Source organism: Pelodiscus sinensis, chromosome 32 (assembly GCF_049634645.1).
Source record: "Pelodiscus sinensis isolate JC-2024 chromosome 32, ASM4963464v1, whole genome shotgun sequence".
Taxonomy (NCBI): domain Eukaryota; kingdom Metazoa; phylum Chordata; order Testudines; family Trionychidae; genus Pelodiscus; species Pelodiscus sinensis.
In genome coordinates, this window is record NC_134742.1 from 1083735 (window position 1) to 1105000 (window position 21266).

The 21266-nt window shown below is 59.6% G+C and overlaps 2 protein-coding genes across 2 annotated transcripts in view; one reads left to right on the forward strand and one right to left on the reverse strand.

Moving 5' to 3' along the window:
- The window catches only part of LOC142823165 (uncharacterized), a 108553-nt gene that overhangs the window by 35247 nt on the left and 52040 nt on the right, over window positions 1–21266 (reverse strand). The gene's annotated exons all lie outside the window — the stretch shown is intronic.
- On the forward strand, window positions 1371–18123 carry LOC112544050 (uncharacterized). Its single transcript, XM_075913337.1, has 8 exons — window positions 1371–1663; window positions 2101–2227; window positions 3752–3865; window positions 4322–5993; window positions 11220–11457; window positions 12195–12321; window positions 13609–13722; window positions 14199–18123. Exons 1-8 carry the CDS (start codon window positions 1640–1642, stop codon window positions 15536–15538), a joined length of 3756 nt encoding a protein of 1251 aa, XP_075769452.1. The 5' UTR covers window positions 1371–1639; the 3' UTR covers window positions 15539–18123.

The following is a 21266-nucleotide window of genomic DNA, read 5'->3' on the forward strand; positions in this document are numbered from 1 at the left end:
CCTCCCCAAGTCCCCTCTCTGCTGTTTAATAGGAACCTGGAGCCGTTAGCCCCCCTCATCTGCAGAAGTGGGGTGGGGTCCCCGGAGGCGCGTGATCCCAGCTACGGCCTCCCCCCCCCCCAGACGTCTGTGGGCGCAGCTCTGGCCCCGACAGCTCCCTCCGCCGGCCGGACCCCAACGGGCCCCTGGAAGTGAGAGAAAAGGGAGGCACCTCTCTTCCCACCCCCCCTCCGTCCGAACGCCCCGGGAATTGCCCCTACCCCTTGGAGGCAGGGTGGCCCGGCCAGAGAGAGACCCCCGCTCCGCCTCCAGCCCTAGGCCTGACGGGGGGGTGACAGGGGGCTGGGCCCCCCCCCCCGGCAGCAGCCTCCCCAGGAATTGAAATGGGGGGGTTCGAATTTACAGGGGGGGTGTCAGGGCCGATGAGGGGGGAGACCCGAGGGTGAAGGTGGCCTGTATGGCACCATGGTTCACAAAGCTGGGGGGGTGTTAGGGAAATTCAGGGGGGGGAAATTCGGTGGGGGGGGTGTTGGGGAAATTCGGGGGGTAGGGAAATTCAGGAGCAGTTTGGGGAAAATTCGGGGGGGGGGGTTGGGGAAAATCAGGGCGGGGTTAGGGGAAATTCAGGGAGGGTTTTGGGGAAATTCGGGGGGGTGTTGGGGAAATTCAGGGGGCGGGTTGAGGGGAAATTCGGGGGGGTGTTGGGGAAATTCGGGGGGTAGGGAAATTCAGGGGCAGTTTGGGGGAAATTCTGGGGGGGGGTTGGGGAAAATCAGGGGGTGTACACCCCCATGGGGGGGAGGGGATTCCCGCAAGCCAGGGAAGGGTCCGCCGACCGGCCCTGGGGTGGGTCGGGTTTTGTGGAGTCCCGGACAGGGCCGTGGCCCCCGGAGCTGTCCAGCGTGGGGGGCCCGGCCGCGGGGCTGTGTGCGGGGGGGAGGGGGACGGGCTCTCGGCTGGGAACAGGCCGAGCGGGGCGGCGCTAGGACCCAGCGGCGGCCGCGGGCGGGGCGGGCCGGGAGCCGGGGCTGCCGTCGGGAGGGGGAGTCGCCCGCAGGGTCCCGCTGCTCCCCGGGAGCCGCTCCCCGCGCAGCGCCCCCCCCCCGGCCGGCCCCGGCCCCAGCGCTTGGGGGGCGGGTAAGAGACACCCCCAGGGCGCAGGGGGAGGGTTATGGGGCTGGAGGGAGGGGAGATGAGCGGGGGGGGCGCCAGAGCAGCCTGGCTGGGGGCAGACACAAGGCAGCCCCCCCGCCCCATAGAGAGGGGGAGGGGCTGCCCCACCCCGCAGCCAGCCGGGAATTTTCTCCCCCCCCCCCCCCCGCCCTGGAAACTGGTCGGACCGGCCGGGCAGAGGCGCGGGGGGGCCCTGGGCTTTGCAGTGACAAGGCCAATACCCGCCCCCCCGCCCAGATCTCACCGCCCCCCAGCTGCTGGGTCCAGCCCCTGCCCCCGCCCCCCGCCCCTTCCCAGCCTTTCCGCGTGCCCCTGGGGGGGAGGGGCTGTGGGGGTGTCGGGGCGTCTGGCTGCAGGGAGCGAGCTGGGGGGCAGGGACCCCAGTGGCCCCTTCTGTGACCGGCCCCCTCTCGCCCCGACAGGCTGAGGGGTCCCGGCCCCGAGTGGCTCCCCGTGGGGCCAGGCCATGGCTGGGATGGAGCCGGCTCAGGTAAGGGGGTGACCGGGGAGGGGGCTGGGGGGTCTGTAGTTCAGTGGGGGGCAGGGGGTACAAACCTGCGGGGACACATTGACACAGGGGCTGACTTTCTGCCCAGCCCCATGGGCCAGGGGTAGGGGAGGGGACGTTCCCCCATTTCTGACCCTGCAAACTCCCCCCGGGCAGGGCTGGGAAGCTGCCCAGACTCCCCGGGCCGGAGTCGGCCCCCCCGGGTGGGGCAGAGGCTGCTGGGAACGGCCCAGGGACGCTGTCGGGGTCCCTGCCCCCTGGCTCAGAGCTCCGCTTCCCGGGGCAGCCTGGGGCGGGGGGGGGGGGGCACAAGGAGCTGCTCCCTCCCCCCCACATCCTCCTGGCTGCTCTGAGCTGGGGGGGGCTGCTCCCCCCGTGTCCGGCCGGGTGGGGGCTGAGCGGGGCTATTGCCGTTGCAGGGGCCGGTGGCCTTCGAGGAGGTGGCCGTGTATTTCACCCCGGGGCAGGGGGCGCTGCTGGGCCCGGCGCAGAGAGCCCTCTACCGGGCCGTCATGCAGGAGAACTACGAGACGGTGACCTCGCTGGGTACGACCCCCCCTCTCCGCGGGATCCGGGGCCGGAAGGGGGGGAGTCCGACTCGGTTCCTCCCTGGGGCAGAGGGGGGCGGGGCCCAGAGCTCCAGGGAGAGACACTTTCCTCTCCGACCCCCGCGAACGGGACCGGGGGGGGGGGGTCAGAGACCCCTTGATTGCTCCTTATGGGGCCTGACAGTCTAGCCAGCTTTCTATCCACCTCATGATCCGTGTATCCCACCCAGACTCCCTTCGCTCGCTGGCAAGAATATTGTGGGAGACCGTATCAAAAGCCTTGCCAAAGTCAAGGTCTATCACATCCACCAACTTTCCCACGTCCACCGAGCCAGTTACCTCGTCAGAGAAGCTAATCAGATTGGTCAGGCACGACTTGCCCTTTGCGAATCCATGCTGACTATTCCTGATCACTTTCCCCTCTTCCAAGTGCCTCAAAATGGATTCCTTAAGGATCCCTTCCAGGAACCGAGGTCAGACTGACCGGCCTATAGTTCCCTGGATCGTCCTTCTTCCCTTTTTTGAAGATGGACACTACATTTGCCTTTTTCAGTCATCCGGGATTTCTCCCGATCTCCACGACTTTTCAAAGCTCAGGGCCAAAGGCTCCTCAATGACATTTGCCAGCTCCCTCCGCCCCCTCAGATGCATTAAATCCGGGCCTATCGATTTGTGTACGTTTAGCTTTTCTAAATAGTTCTGAACCTGTTCTTTCCCCACCGAGGGCTGGTCACCTCCTCCCCATGCTGCGCTGCCTAGTGCATTTCTCTGGGAGCTAAGCGCCTCTGTGAAGACAGAGGCAAAGAAATCATGAGTGGTGTGGAGAAAGTGACTAAGGAAAAGTGATTGACTTGTTCCCGTAATAGAAGAACTAGGGGCCACCGAATGAAACTAATGGGCAGCAGGTTTAAAACAAATACAAGGACGTTCTTCTTCACACAGCGTGTAGTCAACCTGTGGAACTCCTCGCCGGAGGAGGCTGAGAAGGCTAGGACTGTAACAGGGTTTAAAAGAGAACTAGATAAATGTATGTAGGTTAAGTCCATCAATGACTATTAGCCAGGCTGGGTAAGGAGTGGTGTCCCCAGCCTCTGTGTGTCTGATGGACGGCAGGAGAGAGATCGCTTGGTTGTTTCCTGTTCGGTTCACTCCCTCCGGGGCACCTGGTGCTAGACAGGACACTGGGCTGGACAGACCTTTGGTCTGACCATTATGTTGCAGCCCTCAGCTTGCTGCAAGGCTGGTCAGGGAGCGTGGGGGACCCTTATGGGACGGGGGAGGTAACCTCGTGATCGATGAGGGGAACAGCTGAGTTGTGGCCTTGCTCTCTTGTCGGGGAGGGCTCTAGCTTCTGCGGGCGCGGACGGAGAGAGACTCGCCTGCGTCCTCGTGTTTTCTGCGTCTCCCAAGCGGTTTGAGTTGGCCCCGACCCCTGTGGGAGCAGGTTAAAGGCAGGGAACGCTCTTCATGACGGACACTCTCCCCCGCGCCCTGACTTTGCCCGATTTCCCCCCCTGCGCAGGGCTCCCCGGTCCCAAACCCGAGCTGATCGCCCGGCTGGAGCGAGGGGAGGAGCCGTGGGTGCCGGATCTCCAGGCCAACGCGGGAGGAGACAGCCCAAGAGGCGCCAGCCCAGGTGAGGAACGAGGGAAACTGAGGCAGAACCATCAGGAAACAACCAAGTTCAGAACCATCAGGAAAGTGAAGGAAAAAAACATGGGCTCCCGAAAGGTGCTGCGAGCAAGAGCCCTCGGTTCTGCCCCCGCCTTGCCCAGGTCAGCCAGTGTCGTAGCATCAAGGCACATATCAGCCACAGTCCTGCCATGAGGGCAGGGGACTGGACTCGATGCCCTCTCGAGGTCCCTTCCGGTCCTAGTGTTCTCGGATTCCCCCGTTCCTGCTCACTGCCACAAATTTCCTCCCTGACTTCACGTCCCTGCGAGTGTTTGGGTGGGATGTGCAGGCAGGATCCAGTGTTGCCGCCTCCCCCCCAGTTACTGTTTTGTTCCCCCTCCTTGCTCTTCCCCTTCCCGACCCTTCCTCCCCCCCGGCACGCTCCGTGACTCCTGGCTTTTTCTGTCTCTCCCGGCAGGCGGCGGGGCTGGGGATACGCTCAAGGAGGAGACTCAGCAGCAGGAAAGCCCTGGGGGCGCGGAACCGCCGGAGACGTGCCCAAACAGAGCTGAAGGGAGTTTTTCCCTGGGCTTGGAAGAAGGAAAGGCCTGGGGAGAGCCGCACGGGGCAGAGAGGCAGCCGGAAAACTGTCCCAGGAAGAGACCGGCAGGATCCGTTCCACGCGGCAGAGGGCTGAAGGATGCCGAGGAAAGCGCAGCGCAGCCGAAAGAAATTAAACCCTACAGGTGCCTTGAGTGCGGGAAAAGCTTCCGTTTCCCTTCCAAGTTGCTTACGCACCGGAGGACCCACACGGGCGAGAAACCCTACCAGTGCGCAGCCTGCGGGAAAAGCTTCCGTTGTAAGCGAGCGCGTGTTGTGCACCAGAGACTGCACACAGGAGAGAAACCCTACACATGCTGTAAGTGTGGGAAAGGCTTTACTGCCAGTTCCTACCTTACTAACCACGAAAAGACTCACGCCAGAACAAGGCCTTATCAATGCCTGGAGTGCGGGAAGAGTTTCCACGTGAAATCGCTCCTTCATGCCCATCAGAAAACCCACACCGGGGAGAAACCCCAGAAATGCCTGGAGTGCGGGAAGGGCTTCTTGCGGAAGTCGCAACTTCTTATCCACCAGCGAGTGCACACGGGAGAAAGACCCTTTCAGTGCCTTGAATGTGGGAAAAGCTTTGTCCGAAACCCGCATCTTATTAGACATCAACAGATCCACGCAGGAGAGAGACCGTATAAATGCCTGGAGTGCGGGAAACAGTTTTTGTACAACGCGTCCCTCACTCAGCACAGGAGAATTCACACTGGCGAAAGACCCTATACATGCCACGAGTGCGGGAAAGGTTTTATAAACCATTCATCCCTTATTATACATGGGCGAATCCACACAGGAGAGAGACTGTATACGTGCCTGGAGTGCGGGAAACAATTTTTGTACAAAGCGTCCCTCGCTCAGCACAGGAGAATCCACACTGGTGAAAGACCCTATACATGCCACGAGTGCGGGAAAGGTTTTATAGACCATTCATCCCTTATTAAACATGGGCGAATCCACACAGGAGAGAGACCCTATACATGCCAAACATGTGGGAAAGGTTTTACTGCAAGCTCATCCCTTACGAGGCACAGAAGTATTCACACCGGAAAAAGACCGTATACATGCCTGGAGTGTGGGAAAAGCTTCCGTGTGAAATGCATCCTCAGTGCACACCAGAAAACCCACACCGGAGAAAAACCTGAGAAATGCTTGACCTGTGGGAAGTGCTTCCGCTGGAATTCACAACTTAGTACACACCAGACAGTGCACACAGGAGAGACGCCCTTTAGGTGCCTCGAGTGTGGGAAAAGTTTTATAAGAAAGTCGTCCCTTATTAGACACGGGGAAATCCACACAGGGGAAAGTCCGCATGGATGCCCGGAATGTGGGAAAATCTACGCTTCTAAATCGTCCTTTATTAGACATCTGAAGAGCCACACAGGAGAGAAAGCGCATAAATGCCTGGAGTGCGGGAAATCTTTCATTTATCGCTCAGACCTTACTAAACATGGAAGAATCCACGCACAGGATGGCGGGAAACGCTTCAGGGAGAGCTCGGCACGCACCAAACCTGAGAGAATCCACAAGCGGGCGAGACCCTAGGAGCAGCCTGGGGAAGGCGGTGATCGTAGGGACTTCTGTCTGCTGTGATGTGCAAGATGCTTAATGATGCAGTCGGGGCAGTAGAGAGAACTGTGCCAAATACAGCTGTCTGTACATGCAAGTCCCACAAACAGCAGAGGCTTTTGGGGGTAAAAGAAGAAATCAGATCTACCTAAGTGCCGCTCGCCCACTGAAAGCCGGGTCTTAACAATCCAGGAAATGAAACTGCCTCAAAATGGTTAAACACACGGCCCAACAGAAGACACTCGACTTCCCTGCAGATACCAAAGACTTAGCCCCTTCGCAGTAAAGACTCTAATCCGAATTCCATGGCCATCAGGCTGGCGGATGCTGCGCTTTTAATTTATAAGCCTATGTGAATTTATAGGCATGGAGTTTCTGACTAGCAGCTAATGCATTGTGGTAAGCTAACTGGAGAAATAAATTACACCCCCTCAGGGAAATGCAGTGGAGTGTTTGGGAGAAAAGACGCAGTGGGCAAAGCGTTATTCAAACAATAGTAAAGTTTAAAGCGAAACCTTTTAAATAGTTACAATCTAAAAATTCGACGTCTTTCTCACCGTTTTGGCGCCTAAACAAACAAAGTGGCCATTGTAAATAGTTCATCCTGTGACGAGCTGTCCTGAAAAGGAAAAGAACGGAAGGAAAATACAAAGCAGAGTGGATAGGCTGGTGCGTGCCGGGAAAACAGGCGACCAGCTTCCCAGTCAATTTGTGGACATGTCCTCTGGCAGGTCGTGGGGCCCGGAGAACTCTGAGGAGGCGCCGTCGTTGCGACTCCAAATAGCTTTTGTGTTTATTCCTCCACGCCAGCGTGGGGACTGAGGAGTTCCCAGTCCTGCACTGAACGCCTGATGCTGCCCTTCTCAGCGGCTTGGTTTTAATTTGAATCCGAAAGAGACTCAGGTGTGTGACCAACTCGCTTGTGGCAATAAATCCAGGGATTAAAGAGGCGAGGCAACGCGTCCGGCTCTGGATACATCCACGAAGCCTCTTTTACAGGCCAATCCCCGTGTAAACCCAGAACCGTGAGAGGTTTTGACTCTTCGGCTTCCTGGATCTGCTTCCAGCACCCTGTACGATTTGTTACAATTACTCGTCTGTGTTTTGACTGGGCTGTGTGTTGTGTCACGTGACCAAACCGTGTTTTGTGGTGCTGGGTTGCCAACAACAGTTGGTTTTTTTTTTTTTTTTGTTTCCCATAACGTGCATATGAACAATGTCAATATGCCTGTGGCGATACGGAAGCTCTAACACCGCAGCGCGTGTCCCGATAAACCGCAGCCGCCGTTCCGTTTTCGGAGAGATCTGTTCTGTAGTTGCCCGCGGTGGCCGGCGTGTCCTTGTAACTGTGCCACGGCAAAAGTCAGCGTGGCCCCGTTGAAACGCAGAGACGGTGCCGCGCTGCTTTAACAGCAGGGCTGTTGCGTCAGCGTCAGGTTAGTCGTACCAACCTTTTGTAAAGGGCAGCAAAATCTCTGGTCAGTGTGTGTGTGATTCTGCCGCAAGAATCGTAAACAAACCTTCTCTTTAATTGCAGTTGGGCTGCTGGTTTTTATTTTCTAATTCATGGGTTCCCAAACTGGGGGAGGGTGAAGAAATTCCGGGGGGGGGGCACGAGGCATCCCGGTCCCATTGTTTTCTTTTTTTTTTTTTTTGGCTCAACAAGTTTTGCTGCTATTTTGGAGGGGAAGAGGGGGCGTGAGGGTTTTTCAAAAATCAAAAAGGGGGGGGCTGATGCCGAAAAGTTTGGGACCACTCTTCTAATTGAAAAAAGTACAAAAGGGAACTTCCCCCTCCACCCCGGAGGTAACAGGGAAGCAGGACGGGGGCTTGGCTGGGTTTTCGAACTTGTTGGCACTTGGAACTCCAGCTGCCGGGGAATTCCCGGGCCCTGCTTGGGCGGGGCCGAACGATCCCGGCTCTCGCCACCGGCCGTGGGGACTAGTTGTTGTACGTAAAAGAAGCACTCGGGATCTTTTTCAGGGGGATATGGCAACACGCCACATGTATTGACCATCCATAGATCAATCAATACTTATCAAATGCATATGACACCTCACACTCATGCACTCTCTCACACAAACACACTCCGTCTTGTTGTTACCAAAAGTTGCTCCTCCTCACTGCACTGGCCAGGTGAGTTAGATGGGGGAGGGGTGGAGCCGGGCTTCTGCTGATCCAGATCGATGCTCCCATGTTGACAAGATGAAAACCCAGGGTCCCTCTGCAAGATGCCTCCTATTTATCCCTCTCATGCAGCCAATTAGTCATCACCTTGCCTTTCCTAATGCTGCTTCAAAGAGAGTTCTTCCAAGGGCAGGCACTTGCTACCTGACTCCCAAGGCGTCTGTCTGTCCAGTCTCCTTAACGAGCTCACTTTGCAGGTATTGTCTTGGGTCTGGCTCCCAGACCTTCTCCACCCTGGCGACTGCTGCTGGAGGGGCTCCCCTTTCAGTCTCCCCTCACACCTCATTCATTTCAACAGGGCAATCGAGGAAAGGGGAGAGCTCAAAAGACATTTTTTCTTACCAGATCTATGTACCTTAATACAAAGTTCTAGGAGAAATGTTCCAGAGATTCTCTAAGAACACTTAACAGAGATAGATCTAAAAGGACAAGATCTTCACACAAAATATCATATTACAGGGATTTATCCACCACGGAGCTGGGAGCCCAGCTGATGGCAGAACCCAAGCAGAGGTGGGAGCAGAGCATGGCTGGATGGTTTCCCCCTTCCCCCAGGCTGGCCCAGGTCCCATCATGCCTCACTCCCAGATTTGCCTCCCTGCTTTGCCCCAGGGCATGCGCCCCCAATTCGGGGACCCCTGGACCAGGGCGGACTGGCCCGGCAGGATACTGGGAATTGCCGGCTGCCGGAGGAGGAGGGGGATTGTGACAGGGCGCAGCAGCCCCACACTTTAAATTCCCCGGCGCCGCGCACTGTCCCTCCCTCGGGGCACGGTGGGGCCAAGGGAGCGCCTGCGCGGGGCGCTCAAACGCCGCGCAACAGCTGAGAGGGGAGACACCCGGGGGTGGCGTGACATCACGGCCCGGGACTTTAAAACCGCCCGGCACGAAGTTGCACCACGCGGCCCAGCTCCAGGCTCGGCACGTGGTCCGGAGCCCCGGAAGGAGCTGAGGCCAGGGCTGTGGGGACTGCTGGAGCCCGACCACAGACTCCAGCCCTGCAAACTGGAAGGCAGAAGATGGGGGAGGGGAAGGGGGAAAATAAGGGGAAGGGGCTTTGTCCTGAGGGGAGGGGCAGAGCAGGAGAAGAAAGGGGAAAGGCACCAAGGGATGGGGTGGGGGAGACACAAATCCCAGGGGGCCAAGTGCAGACAAAGAGGAAAAGGGGGGGAGGGGAGGTGTCAGTGGGAGGGGGACAAGGTGATGCTGGGAGAGGAGAGGGGAAGGGCATTGGGGGCTAGAGGGGGAGGTGCTGGGTGAAGGTTTGAAAGAAGGGGTGGGCATGAGGAAGGTGGGAATGGAGCCAGTCACGTGTGAGGGCACAGAGGGGCAGGAGGGGAACTGGGGCAGAGGGTGGTGAGGGGGTGGGCATCAGGGAAAAAGAGGGTAAAGGAGGCAGGGGCAGTGAGGGAAGGGGGAGGCACCAGGAGGGTGCAGGGCTAAGGGAAGGTGCAGGTGCCAGGGGATTCTGGGGTGAAGCAGAAGGGCAGACACCTGCAGGGGAGGGACCAGCACCAGAGGAGAGAGGCAGGGCGGGTGTGTAAAGGGAGGTGTTAGAAAAGGGGATGAGGAGGGGTAGCTCACATGATCAGAGTGGGGCTACTGGAGGAGTGGGCACAGGGAGGAGAGAAGGGCTGGGGGAGGGGGGCAGGTCGCAGGAGGGCTGAGGGCAGTGAGAAGGGCAGGAGTCAGGACAGCAGAGGAGGGTGAGGGGTTATGGGGCAGCAGGCACCAGGGGAGCTGATGGAGCAAGGGGAGGAGACATGGCAGCAGAGGGAAAGGGTCGAGGTTTATACGATATTTATTAATAACTTGGGTGGCACATCCAAACAAGCCACATGAACTCAGTGCTGGTGCACAACACAAAATTCATTCTGCTCATGGGAGGAAACTCTTAGAGGGACACTTCCCTCAGCCTCTCCGCCCCCCCCCCGAGTTAATGTCACACACATTGGGGTTATGCAATTGCAGGACAGTTGCATGAGGGGGGTTTGGTGGGGGCCAAACTAATCCCTGTTGGTAGGAGGATGGTGGGAAAAGTCCTTAGAGAGGGGTCACATGTGTCCATCTTGCCCCAACAGTGTTACCTCCAGAGGCCTGGCTAATGGGAGTCAGGGGTGTGGCTAATGGGAGTCAAGGGGTGTGGCTAATGGGAGTCAAGGGGTGTGGCTAATGGGAGTCAGAGGCGTGGCTAATGGGAGTCAAGGGGCGTGGCTAATGGGAGTCAGGGGCGTGGCTAATGGGAGTCAAGGGGCGTGGCTAATGGGAGTCAAGGGGTGTGGCTAATGGGAGTCAAGGGGTGTGGCTAATGGGAGTCAGGGGCGTGGTTAACAGGAGGCCAGGAGTGTGGCTAATGGTAAATTAGAGTAAATTAAAAAACAATTCTTGGATGTGAAAAAGTGGGCCATTCTCAACGATTTCCGGGGCCTGTTTTGATTGCCAGCCTGCCCCTGCCCCTCCCCCTCTCGGAACCCTTTGGGCCCCCTCCCCCGCCGCACGACTGTGGTGCAGGGGACATGTCGCACGCCCCTGCCTCATTAGTGCACGGCCCGACGTTCCCAGGACTGCGCCCCTGTCCGGGCCCTTCCCTGAAGTCCTGCCCCCCACTTGCTCCATCCCCGCTTCCTTCCCTCTCTCTCCATGCCCTCCCTCGCTTTCAGCAGCTTGGGCGGGGAGATGGGGGCGGGGGTGACATCCCAGAGTTTCTGCCCCCCCTCCGTGGCTGTCCGGGAGGGGGCCGGGGCGCAGGGCTGAGCGGGGCTCTTGGCGTTGCAGGGGCCGGTGGCCTTCGAGGAGGTGGCCGTGTATTTCACCCCGGGGCGGACAGGACCAGTCGGGGTCAGCTTGTGTCCTTTTCTGGTACCGCGATGGCCACGCGAGGTGGTGGGCGTGGGCCTGTCCGGAGGAGGGGGGTGCGCTGGGATTTGACTCTCTCGGGCGGGAGAAGGGGGGGGGGGCTGGTTGCAGGTTTCACGCCGATAGTGAGCTCCACGTGCAAAACTCGCGCAAACCAGCCAAACGCGGCGGGCGCTAGGACCCAGCGGCCCCGGGCGGCGCGGCCCGTCGGGGCTCCCTTTGTCCCTGAGCGCAGCCTGGCTCCCGGCCCGGGCCGCGGCCACTGCGCATGCGCCGGGCTCCCCGCAGCTCCGCCGGGAGGGGGAGTCGCCCGCAGGGTCCCGCTGCTCCCCGGGAGCCGCTCCCCGCGCAGCGCCCCCCCCCCGGCCGGCCCCGGCCCCAGCGCTTGGGGGGCGGGTAAGAGACACCCCTCTGCATGGGGGGGGGCAGGCTGGTGCATCTGGGGGGCTGAAAGGGGAGGGGGATGCAGGGGGCACAGGAAGGGGGCGGGACGATGGGGGGAGACTTATGGGGGGCAGGGCTGCATGAAAGGGGAGCTCTGCATGGGGGGCGCACAGGGGGCAAAGGGGGGCGCTCCGTGTCTCTGGGGGGCTCAGAGCTGCTGCCCAGCAAGGGGCCAGGCCGAGGTTAGGGGGCAGGAGCCAGGAGGGGAAAAGGGGGGAGGGTCCCTGCACCTCCCCCCAGAGCGCCTGGCTGCAGGGAGGGAGCCGGGGGGGGGGCAGGGACTCCAGTGGCCTCTTCTGTAACCTGCCCCCCCACCCCGCCCCTCTCGCCCTGACAGACTGAGGGGTCCCGGCCCCATTGGGACAGGGCCAGGCCATGGCTGGGATGGAGCCGGCTCAGGTAGGGGGCTTGAGGAAGGGGATGGGGGGGGATCTGTAGTTAAGTGAGGGGAGGAAACACACTAGGGGGGGCCGAGAGGGGGACAAACCTTCGGGGACACGTTCACGCAGGAGCTGACTTTCTGCCCAGCCCCACAGCCCGTGGGCGGGGGGGGGGGGGGGAGGAACGTTCCCCCATTTCCAACCCTGCAACCTCCCCCAGGCAGGGCTGGGAAACTGCCCAGACTCCCCGTCTCCCACCCGCCGCCCCCCCATGTTTGGCGGGGCTGAGCGGGGCTGTTGCCGTTGCAGGGGCCGGTGGCCTTCGAGGAGGTGGCCGTGTATTTCACCCCGGGGCAGGGGGCGCTGCTGGGCCCGGCGCAGAGAGCCCTCTACCGGGCCGTCATGCAGGAGAACTACGAGACGGTGACCTCGCTGGGTACGGCCCCCCCCCCCCCGCGGGATCCGGGGCCGGAAGGGGGGGGGGAGTCCGACTCGGTTCCTCCCTGGGGCGGAGGGGGGCGGGGCCCAGAGCTCCAGGGAGAGACACTTTCCTCTCCGACCCCCCCGAACGGGACCGGGGAGCGAAACCCACCGGCCACGCTCAGCCGCCCCCGTCCCCGCGGCTCTGCCGGAGCTCGGAGCAGGGCCCGGCCCCGCCTGTGTTATCGCCCCGGAGCCGCCCTCAGCTCCCTTCCTGGGGCTCGCTCCGTCCTTGGGGGGGCTCTTGTCCAGGGCTACTCCACTTCGGACGCCCCCAGGCCCACAGTGATACGCACGGCGCATGCCAAGGGCTGCCACTGAAGTGCGGTTGCCTGTACGTGCGAATATATATGCAAATATATGCAAATAGCTTCTTTCCCACTGACGGGCATGAATACAAAGACGAAGGCGGGACCACATGACACGCAGGCCCCACGTAAGTCAGTTCTGAGGATAGAAATAAATTGCAATATCGACCCGATTGCCACGTGGAACGAGCAACGGCAGCCCCGGAATTTAGAGCATAAGAACATAAGAACATAAGAACGGCCGGACTGGGTCAGACCAAAGGTCCATCTAGCCCAGTATCCTGTCTGCCCACAGTGGCCAGCACCAGGTGCCCCAGAGAGGTGGACCAAAGACAATGATCAAGCGATTTGTCTCTTGCCAGCCCTCTCCAGCCTCTGACAAACAGAGGCCAAGGACACCATTTCTATCCCCTGCCTAATAACCTTTTATGGACCTAACCTCCATGAAATTATCTAGCTTCTTTTTAAATGCTCTTCTAGTCCTACCCTTCACAGCCTCCTCTGGCAAGGAGTTCCACAGGTTGACTGTGCACTGTCTGAAGAAGAACTTTCTTTTATTAGTTTTAAACCTGCTACCCAGTAACTTAATTAATTTAATTTAATTAATTTAACTACTAAAACACATCTTGACCGAAGACCGTTCTATTGACTCCTTTTTTGTTTTGGCTCCCACCTCGCTCCGTCCTTGGGGGGGCTCGGCCGGCTAGAAACAGGCAGGCATTTAGCACCGGAGCTGGGCGTCTGTCAGCGAGTCCCCCGGTGTCCGTCTGTCCTGAGATCTCCTGGGGAAAATGGGAAAACTCCCTGCTCCTGGGGTCTGTTGCTCCCCAGGACTCTGAGTTAGCCCAATCCCATAGAGGGGCAGGTCCCGTGTGCCAAATCCTTTCCCTGTGCTCCCCATGCCCTGACTTGGCCCGGTTTCACCCCCTGCGCAGGGTTCCCCGTCCCCAAACCCGAGCTGATCACCCGGCTGGAGCGAGGGGAGGAGCCGTGGGTGCCGGATCTCCAGGCCGACGCAGGAGGGGAGAGCCCGAGAGGCGCCCGCCCAGGTGAGCAATGAGGGAAACTGAGGCAGAAGCATCTGGCGAGGGAAGGAAAAAGCTGGGACTCCCCTCAAGGTGCCCTTGGTTCTGCCGTGTCTCACACAGGCCTGGGCATTGTCAGTGGGGGTCGTAGCTTCACGGCAAGTCTCAGCCCCGGCTTCCCCCATCCTGTTCTTTGCTGAGGATTTCCTCCCTGATTCGGCTTCCCTGGGCGTGTCTGGGTGGGATGTGGGGGCAGGCTCAAAGTCCCTTTGCCCTCCCCAGCGTTCCTTGGGAGCTGGGCACTGGGGAGGCTGCTCAGGAGAGATTCAAAGGCCGCCGAGCCGGTTAGCAGAGCGCCCACCACCAGGTTTTGTGGTTCGATTGGTGGTGCACATCCGCACGGCCTCGGTGCAAATAATATTATTCTGCACATGGATGGAAAAGCTTAGAGGGAACACTGGTCCCCGACAGTCACCTGGTTTTGTTTTCCCTTTTTCTAGTCCCCTTTCCGACTTGTCTCCTGCCGGCACACTCAGTGACTCCTGCCTGGGTTCTGTCTCCCCCAGCAGGCGACGGGGCCGGGGGTGAGAACAAGGAGGAGGATCGGCAGCAGGAAGGCCCTGGGGGCGTGGAACCGCCGGAGCCGTTCTCGGGACGAGCCGGAGGGAGCTTTCCCCCGGGCGTGGCAGCGGGACGTGAGCGACACGGGGCCGGGGGGCAGCAGACCCGGGACGGATCCGCGCTGTGCGGTGCAGAGGGGAAGGGGGCCGGGAACGGCGCGGCTCCATCGTCAGTCCTCACCGAAGGGAAGCCCTACAAGTGCCGGGAGTGCGGGAAAAGCTTCCGCTGCAGTTCCAGCCTCCTCATGCACCGGCAGATCCACACCGGCGACAGGGCGGTCAAGTGCCTGGCCTGCGGGAAGGGCTTCAGCCAGACGGCCACGCTGGTCATCCACCAGCGCAGCCACACCGGGGAGAGGCCGTACCCGTGCCCGGTGTGCGGGAAATCCTTCATGGACAGCACCTCCCTGATCAAACACGGGCGCATCCACACCGGGGAGAGGCCCTACAAGTGCCAGGAGTGCGGGAAAGGCTTCCTCGCCAACTCGGTGCTCACCATCCACCGGCGCATCCACACCGGGGAGAGGCCCTACCCGTGCCTGGTGTGCGGGAAAAGTTTCATGGAGAGCTCCTCCCTGCGGAACCACGGGCGCATCCACACCGGGGAGAGGCCCTATCGGTGCCACGCCTGCGGGCTGAGCTTCCGCCTGAAATCCACCCTGAACTCGCACCAGAAAACCCACACGGGCGAGAAGCCCTACGCCTGCCCGGCCTGCGGGAAATCCTTCCTCTCCAGGTCCACCTTCCGCGTCCACTGCAAAACCCACACGGGGGAGCGGCCCCACCGGTGCGCGGCCTGCGGGAAGGGCTTCATTCAGAAATCCGAGCTCACGATCCACGAGCGGCTGCACACCGGGGAGAGCCCCTTCCGGTGCCGGGACTGCGGGAAGAGCTTCCGCAAGAGCTCCTGGCTCACCCAGCACGAGCGAGTCCACGCAGTGAAGAGGGACACTGAGCAGAGCTGGGGCGCGGGGGGGCTCCCGGTGCCGCGCCCGGAGCACCCGGCCCCGGCCAGCCCCCCCGGGGAAGGAACCACGCAGCCGTTCACAGCGTGGGAAATTCTCCCGGGGGCGCTCACGCCGTGTGGGACATCAGAGACTCCCCCCACGGCAGAGAAATTCTCGCGGGGCCCCGACGAGGGCCGGCCAGGTAGACAGACCTCCCCTTGTCCCCGCGTCCAGCAGGGACATTTGGCTCCCAGCTGCCCCTGGCTGGGGTGAGGCTCCAGCAGCAGCCGGGCAGGGACCCTCTGGCTCTGCCTGACCTCAGCAAACCCCCGGCAGATACTGGAGATGGAAGGGTGGGGGTTGGGGGCTGGAGCTATCGAATGTTCGGAGCACGGGGGTAGAGAGGGGGCTGCCTCCCCTCAGTGCCCCACCTCTGCCCCGTCTCCCTCGGCTTTCCCACAGCCCCCCTGGGCCTTGAGATATCCTCCCTGCTCTGCTTTAGCAGCGTTGCCTAGTGGCTTTAGCATTGGGTCTCAGGGTGTGTCTAAATGACACCCCTCTGTCGGCAGAGGGATGTAGATTAGGCCTGTCGAAAGTGCAAAGGAAGCCGGGATCGAACATGCAAATATCCCGCACTTCATTTGCATAATGGCGGCTGCCGCTTTTTGTTCGAAACGGGGCTTTTAAAAAAAAAAACAACCCGGCAGTTTAGATCCTGTAAACTTCATTTTTTGAGGAGCACGAGATCTTTTGAGAAAGGGTTTTATTTTCGACAGATCCCCGTCTAAACTGCTGGGGCGGAGGGGGGTTCAAAAAAGCCCTGTTTCGGAAAAAAGCCGCCATTATGCAAATGAAGGGTGGGACATTTGCATGTTCGATGTGCCTAATCGACATCCCTCTGCTGACAGAGGGGTGTCGTTTAGACACCCCCTTGGGGCCTCCGCCCAGCTCCCGACTCTGCCGGCAGCGTGTTTGGTGCTCTCAGACCCATCAGTGCCTTCCAGAATCCATGGGGCAGTCGCCTAGCAGCCCCCCCGAGCGTCTGTCTCTTTCATTCCTGGGCGATTCCCTCCTGCCCCCGAAACTTCCCCGGCCCTCTCCTGACAGCACGGCCCCTGCCCACGGCCCGAAGCGTTTCTCCATTTCTCCTCCCCCTTTACGGGCGTCGCTTCCCGCCGCCTCCTCGGCCCACCGGTGTGGGAAGCCGGCTCGGCTCCTCCGTCCCTGGAGGGGGAACTGACACGAGCCACCAAGCGGAGTCTCAAATCCCCCCCAGCCTCCTTCCCTGGCAGCTGGATTCTTCCAGCCGGTCTGGAGATGGGACGTTTGGGGCTTGATGTGGGGGGGGGGCGGGGGGGTTCCCTCTTTTTTTTGTGCCATGGCTGCTGCTGGCCCTGTAGGGATGGGCCCGGCCGGAGAACGGGGCCGGGCTGACGAGAGCACAGGCTGAAGGAGGCGGGTAACGGTCCTCTCCGGGTGTGGGTTCGACGGGAGGAACGGGAAAAGGGGTTTTCCGCCCCGGAGACGGGGGCGGGTGGAAATATCAGCCGCATGGCCGGAGAGGCCTGGCTGGGCAGACGGAGAACGACTCGGTCGCATGAGAGTCGAATTCGAAACGTGTTGGAGCAGCGCTGGGGGAGATGTTTTTTCGTGCCTCGCGCTCAGGGATGCGACGGGTTCGCTGGTCAGCCTCACCCGCCGGGCGTAGGGCTTACTGGTTCCGGTTATCCACCGGGGGTCGGAGCAGCGCCCTGCCTGACGTGGGTCGGGGGCTGCTGCAGCCCCACGGCGCCCACAGCAGGCGGGGGCTCTTCCAGTCGCCCAGAGCAGCCCCTGTCCGCAGCGGGTCCGGGTGCACGCCTGCCAGCCCTAAGGAATGAGAGCCCAGGAGATCCGGGTATCCTCCAGTCGGCATCGACTTTGGGTCTGGGATCCGGAGGGCCCCGCAAAGCCGCACGCATCCCCTCTCTAGCTGTGGGTGCCCGAATACGATCCCCCGGCAAACACCCCGGTAAGCCTGACGGTCCCCCGGCAAACGCCCCGGTAAGCCTGACGGTCCCCCGGCAAACGCCCCGGTAAGCCTGACGGTCCCCCGGCAAACGCCCCGGTAAGCCTGATGCTTTAGCAAGGAACCGGTTCACCATGGGCCTCCCCCTCTAGCGCCCTGCAGAGTGGCCGACACCCCCGGGGCATTTTCACCGATGCCGGTTTTAGGTCCGTGCAGGGCCCTTTCGCACCGGGGAGACCCAAGCCCCCAGCACCACAGTCCCAGTCGCTGCCTGGACCCCCCGGCTGTGGATTCGGGACTGTCCCCCTGGACTAAATTCTCCAAGGACGTTTTGCAACCCCAAGATCCCCAGCTCCGTGGTGGAGCAGCCTCGGGTTTTTGCACTCGGGTCTGGCGGCGGGTGGGGCTTTTCACCAAGTCTTTCTCTCCTCTGCGGGGACGTTTTAGGGTAGTGGAGACGAACAGGCTCGCGGGCTGTGTTTGGGAGAGGTGTGAAACGCCAGGTGGCCGGCAGGTGCTGCGTCCGACCCTTCGGGACGGGTAGAACTGTTGGTGTCCGGGCAGATGCTGGCGACGTTGTCTGCGAACGCTGAAAGGCTGCTGGTGTCTCGCCATCGCTGGGAAGAGGCAACCGGGCAAATGCGTCTCTCCTGGACCGTGGGCAACTTCTGCCCCCAACCTTTAACGCCTTCCCCTTTGCTGGGCCCATGTGTGGGGCTGGAGCAGCCACATGTAGGGCTGAGATGCACAGGGCCGGCCATCGGAAGGGGAGTGGGGGGGGGGACGCTGGTTTTACTTCTTGCCTTGAAAAGAATAAACTTGAATTTAGTTTCTCAAACTCCCTGTGTCCCTAGCCTTGAAGGAAGGGGATGGAGGGAGGGAGGGGAGAGGTCTTCCGTGTTCTCTGAGGCTGTCTCCATCTACGCAGTGGGGGAAAGTCTGGTATCATTTGGGGGGGGTATTTTTTTGTATTTGTTTTCCTTCTCTTTCCCGTCCCACCCCCTCTCTTCCTGCAGTTTATGGGCCTATCGGCACAGCAAAGATAAAGCCGAAATAAGCCGCGCCACTCGAGCAACGTCAATTGCGTCGCTTCCGTCAAAATACAGTAATTCCTCATTTAACACATGCCGGCTTAACACGTTTCCGCAATAGCACGATTTTTTTTTTAGGAAACGTTTTTCGAATAACACAACCGTCCTCGAAATAACACAAAAATCATCAAGTGGCGGACTACTTTGTGCGGCTCTGTAAGTTGGCGAAAACAGTGGTAATACGCACGAGTGGATGAATACACGTGGTCACAGCACTCCTCTGCTCACTCACACGTGTATCTTTGTGTTGTAACAAACCGTAGCAGCTTGTGTTGCTAGATAGCGAATGCTGACTGTGACGACCCAGCACCAAATAAAATTGACTTTGCCACCACCACCTGAAATGCAACCCCCATCAGAGGTGTAGGTTGAGGTTGGACATTAGGAAAAAGTTCCAGGGTAGTCAAACACTGGAATAAATTGCTCAGGGAGGTTGTGGAATCTCCATCTGTGAAGATATTGAAGAGCAGGTTAGATAAATGTCTATCAGGGATGGTGTAGACAGTATTTGGTCCTGCCACGGGGACAGGGGACTGGACTCGATGACTCTCGAGGTCCCTTCCAGGCCTAGTATTCTATGATCTTTTCCATTATTTTGAATGGGAAAATTGACCCCACAAAGCACGTTTTCGCTTAGCACGAACATTTTCAGAAACGCATGTAGTGTTAAATGAGGAATTACTGAATTTGTTCCTATTTGTTTTCCTTCTCTTTCCCTCTCCACCCCCTCTGTTCCTGCTGTTTACGGGCCCGCCGGCACAGCAAACTGAAGCCGAAAGAAGCGGCACCACTTGAGCGACGTCAATTGCGTAGCTGCCGACAAAACAGCTTGCTTTGGCTGTTGGCGCTGTCGACACAGCAGGAAGTCGGAGAGAAAGTGCCCTCTTCCTCCGACTCCCCTGACTCCTCGTACGATGACAGTTACCGGCGGCGGAGTAAGAATTCCTCCCGCTTGCCGTTATTTCGACACGATGTTGAACTAACGGCTTGCTGTGTCGACGCGGACTGTGTTATGTCAGAAAAAACGTCAACGTTATTCCAAACCGACGCTGCTGCAGTTTTTCCCGTTACAGGCTACCACCCCTCTGAGACGTTAAGACCACACTGGGCACCTATTTGAGAGCTGATTTTTGTGCATCTCTTTGCAACAATTTTATATTTCCGAGCCACCTCCACCTCTTAGAGCAGTGTTGCTTAAACTTTTTAAGACTGAGGAACGCCAAACAATACATTTTTTTTTTGGGTGAGGAACGCAATGTTGAGGGGGGAAAAAAAGGTCGCCTGCCCCTTTAAGGGCGCCATTTTGAACTCTGCTGTTCTCTGGGGCACACCTCTGACTGCCTCGGGGCATGCTGGTGTGCCTCCGAACCCAGTTTAAGAAACACTGCCTTACAGCGATCACAAGTCTTGCTGATTCTTCTGCCTGACTCTGTGTTCCTTAATTTGTCTGCATCTCCACATCCCAGCCAGGCTGTTTAGCTCTGTGGCCTCCCCGGTTGGTGATCGCCGTCGCGGGCGAGTTTATACAGGGGTCAGACAGCAGTGGAATGGCTGGAAATTCACTAGCCCGCTACATTCCAGGGCCGTAAGCCAGGCGTGGTTATTGGTGGGCACGTTATCCTTTGGCTTTTCATCCCACCGTGTGGTTTGATTGATTCTGTATTTTCCACGGGAAGGTTTCCCCGTTTTTATGTGGCTGCCACGATACAGCTGTTTTCCGCGCCTCTTGGGGGCTTTGCCAAAATCCATTTCCCTCTGATACTATTCATAGTACAGGTGGAACCTCTCTAGTCCGGCACGCTCTAGTCTGGCACTCTCTCGTCCGGCACGCTCTAGTCCGGCACTCTGTAGTCTGGCACGCTCTAGTCCGGCACTCTGTAGTCTGGCACTCTCTAGTCCGGCACGCTCTAGTCCGGCACGCTCTCGTCCGGAACTCTGTAGTCTGGCACTCTGTAGTCCAGCACGCTCTAGTCCTGGCACTCTCTCGTCCGGCACGCTCTAGTCCTGGCACTCTCTAGTCCGGCACGCTCTAGTCCTGGCACGCTCTAGTCCGGCACGCTCTAGTCCGGCACGCTCTAGTCCGGCACTCTGTAGTCCAGCACGCTCTAGTCCTGGCACTCTCTCGTCCGGCACGCTCTAGTCCGGCACGCTCTAGTCCGGCACGCTCTAGTCTGGCACTCTGTAGTCTGGCACGCTCTAGTCCGGCACGCTCTCGTCCGGCACTCTGTAGTCTGGCACTCTCTAGTCCGGCACGCTCTCGTCCGGCACTCTCTAGTCTGGCACTCTCTAGTCTGGCATGCGCTAGTCCGGCACTCTCTAGTCTGGCACTCTCTAGTCCGGCACGCTCTCGTCCGGCACTCTGTAGTCTGGCACTCTCTAGTCCGGCATGCTCTAGTCTGGCACTCGGCTCATTCAACTGGGCAGCTTCCGTCGTTTGGCTCCCCCCGGGGACTTGGTCCTGCAATTGGCCTGATAGTTAGTGACCTGGGTGCGGGTGGGCGAGGGGCCCTTAGCATCGGGAGCAGGGATAAAGCGGGCCACGCTGCCCCATGGTCGGTGTCCCGGTGCTCCGTGCGACGCTTGGGTTGGATTTTGTGTTCTCCAGGCTGTATAGGAAGGGAGCGAGGTGCAGGAGGCCGGGAGAGTGTTCAGGGAGCTATGGGGTGTCTGCCCCTGTGTCTGCTGATCCGCTTTGGTTGCAGCAGAGGCCGGGAGGGAGGCCGTAGGAAGAACATCAGAGCGGCCAGTGCCAGGTGTCCCAGAGGGAATCGTCAAGCAATCCCTCCCCTGTCGCCCATTTCCAGACAAACAGGGGCTCCATGAATCTACCTAGCTCTTTTTTGAACTCTGTTAAAATCCTGCCCTTCACAACCCCCTCCGGCGAGGAGTTCCACAGGTTGGC

Excerpts from the sequence above, each read along its gene's own strand:
- LOC112544050 (XM_075913337.1), top strand. The coding sequence starts at position 1,640 with ATGGCTGGGATGGAGCCGGCTCAG. Across the intron at positions 1,664-2,100 it reads CTGGGATGGAGCCGGCTCAG|GGGCCGGTGGCCTTCGAGGA; the intron begins GTAAGGGGGTGA and ends TTGCCGTTGCAG. Across the intron at positions 13,723-14,198 it reads CCCGAGAGGCGCCCGCCCAG|TCCCCTTTCCGACTTGTCTC; the intron begins GTGAGCAATGAG and ends CCCTTTTTCTAG.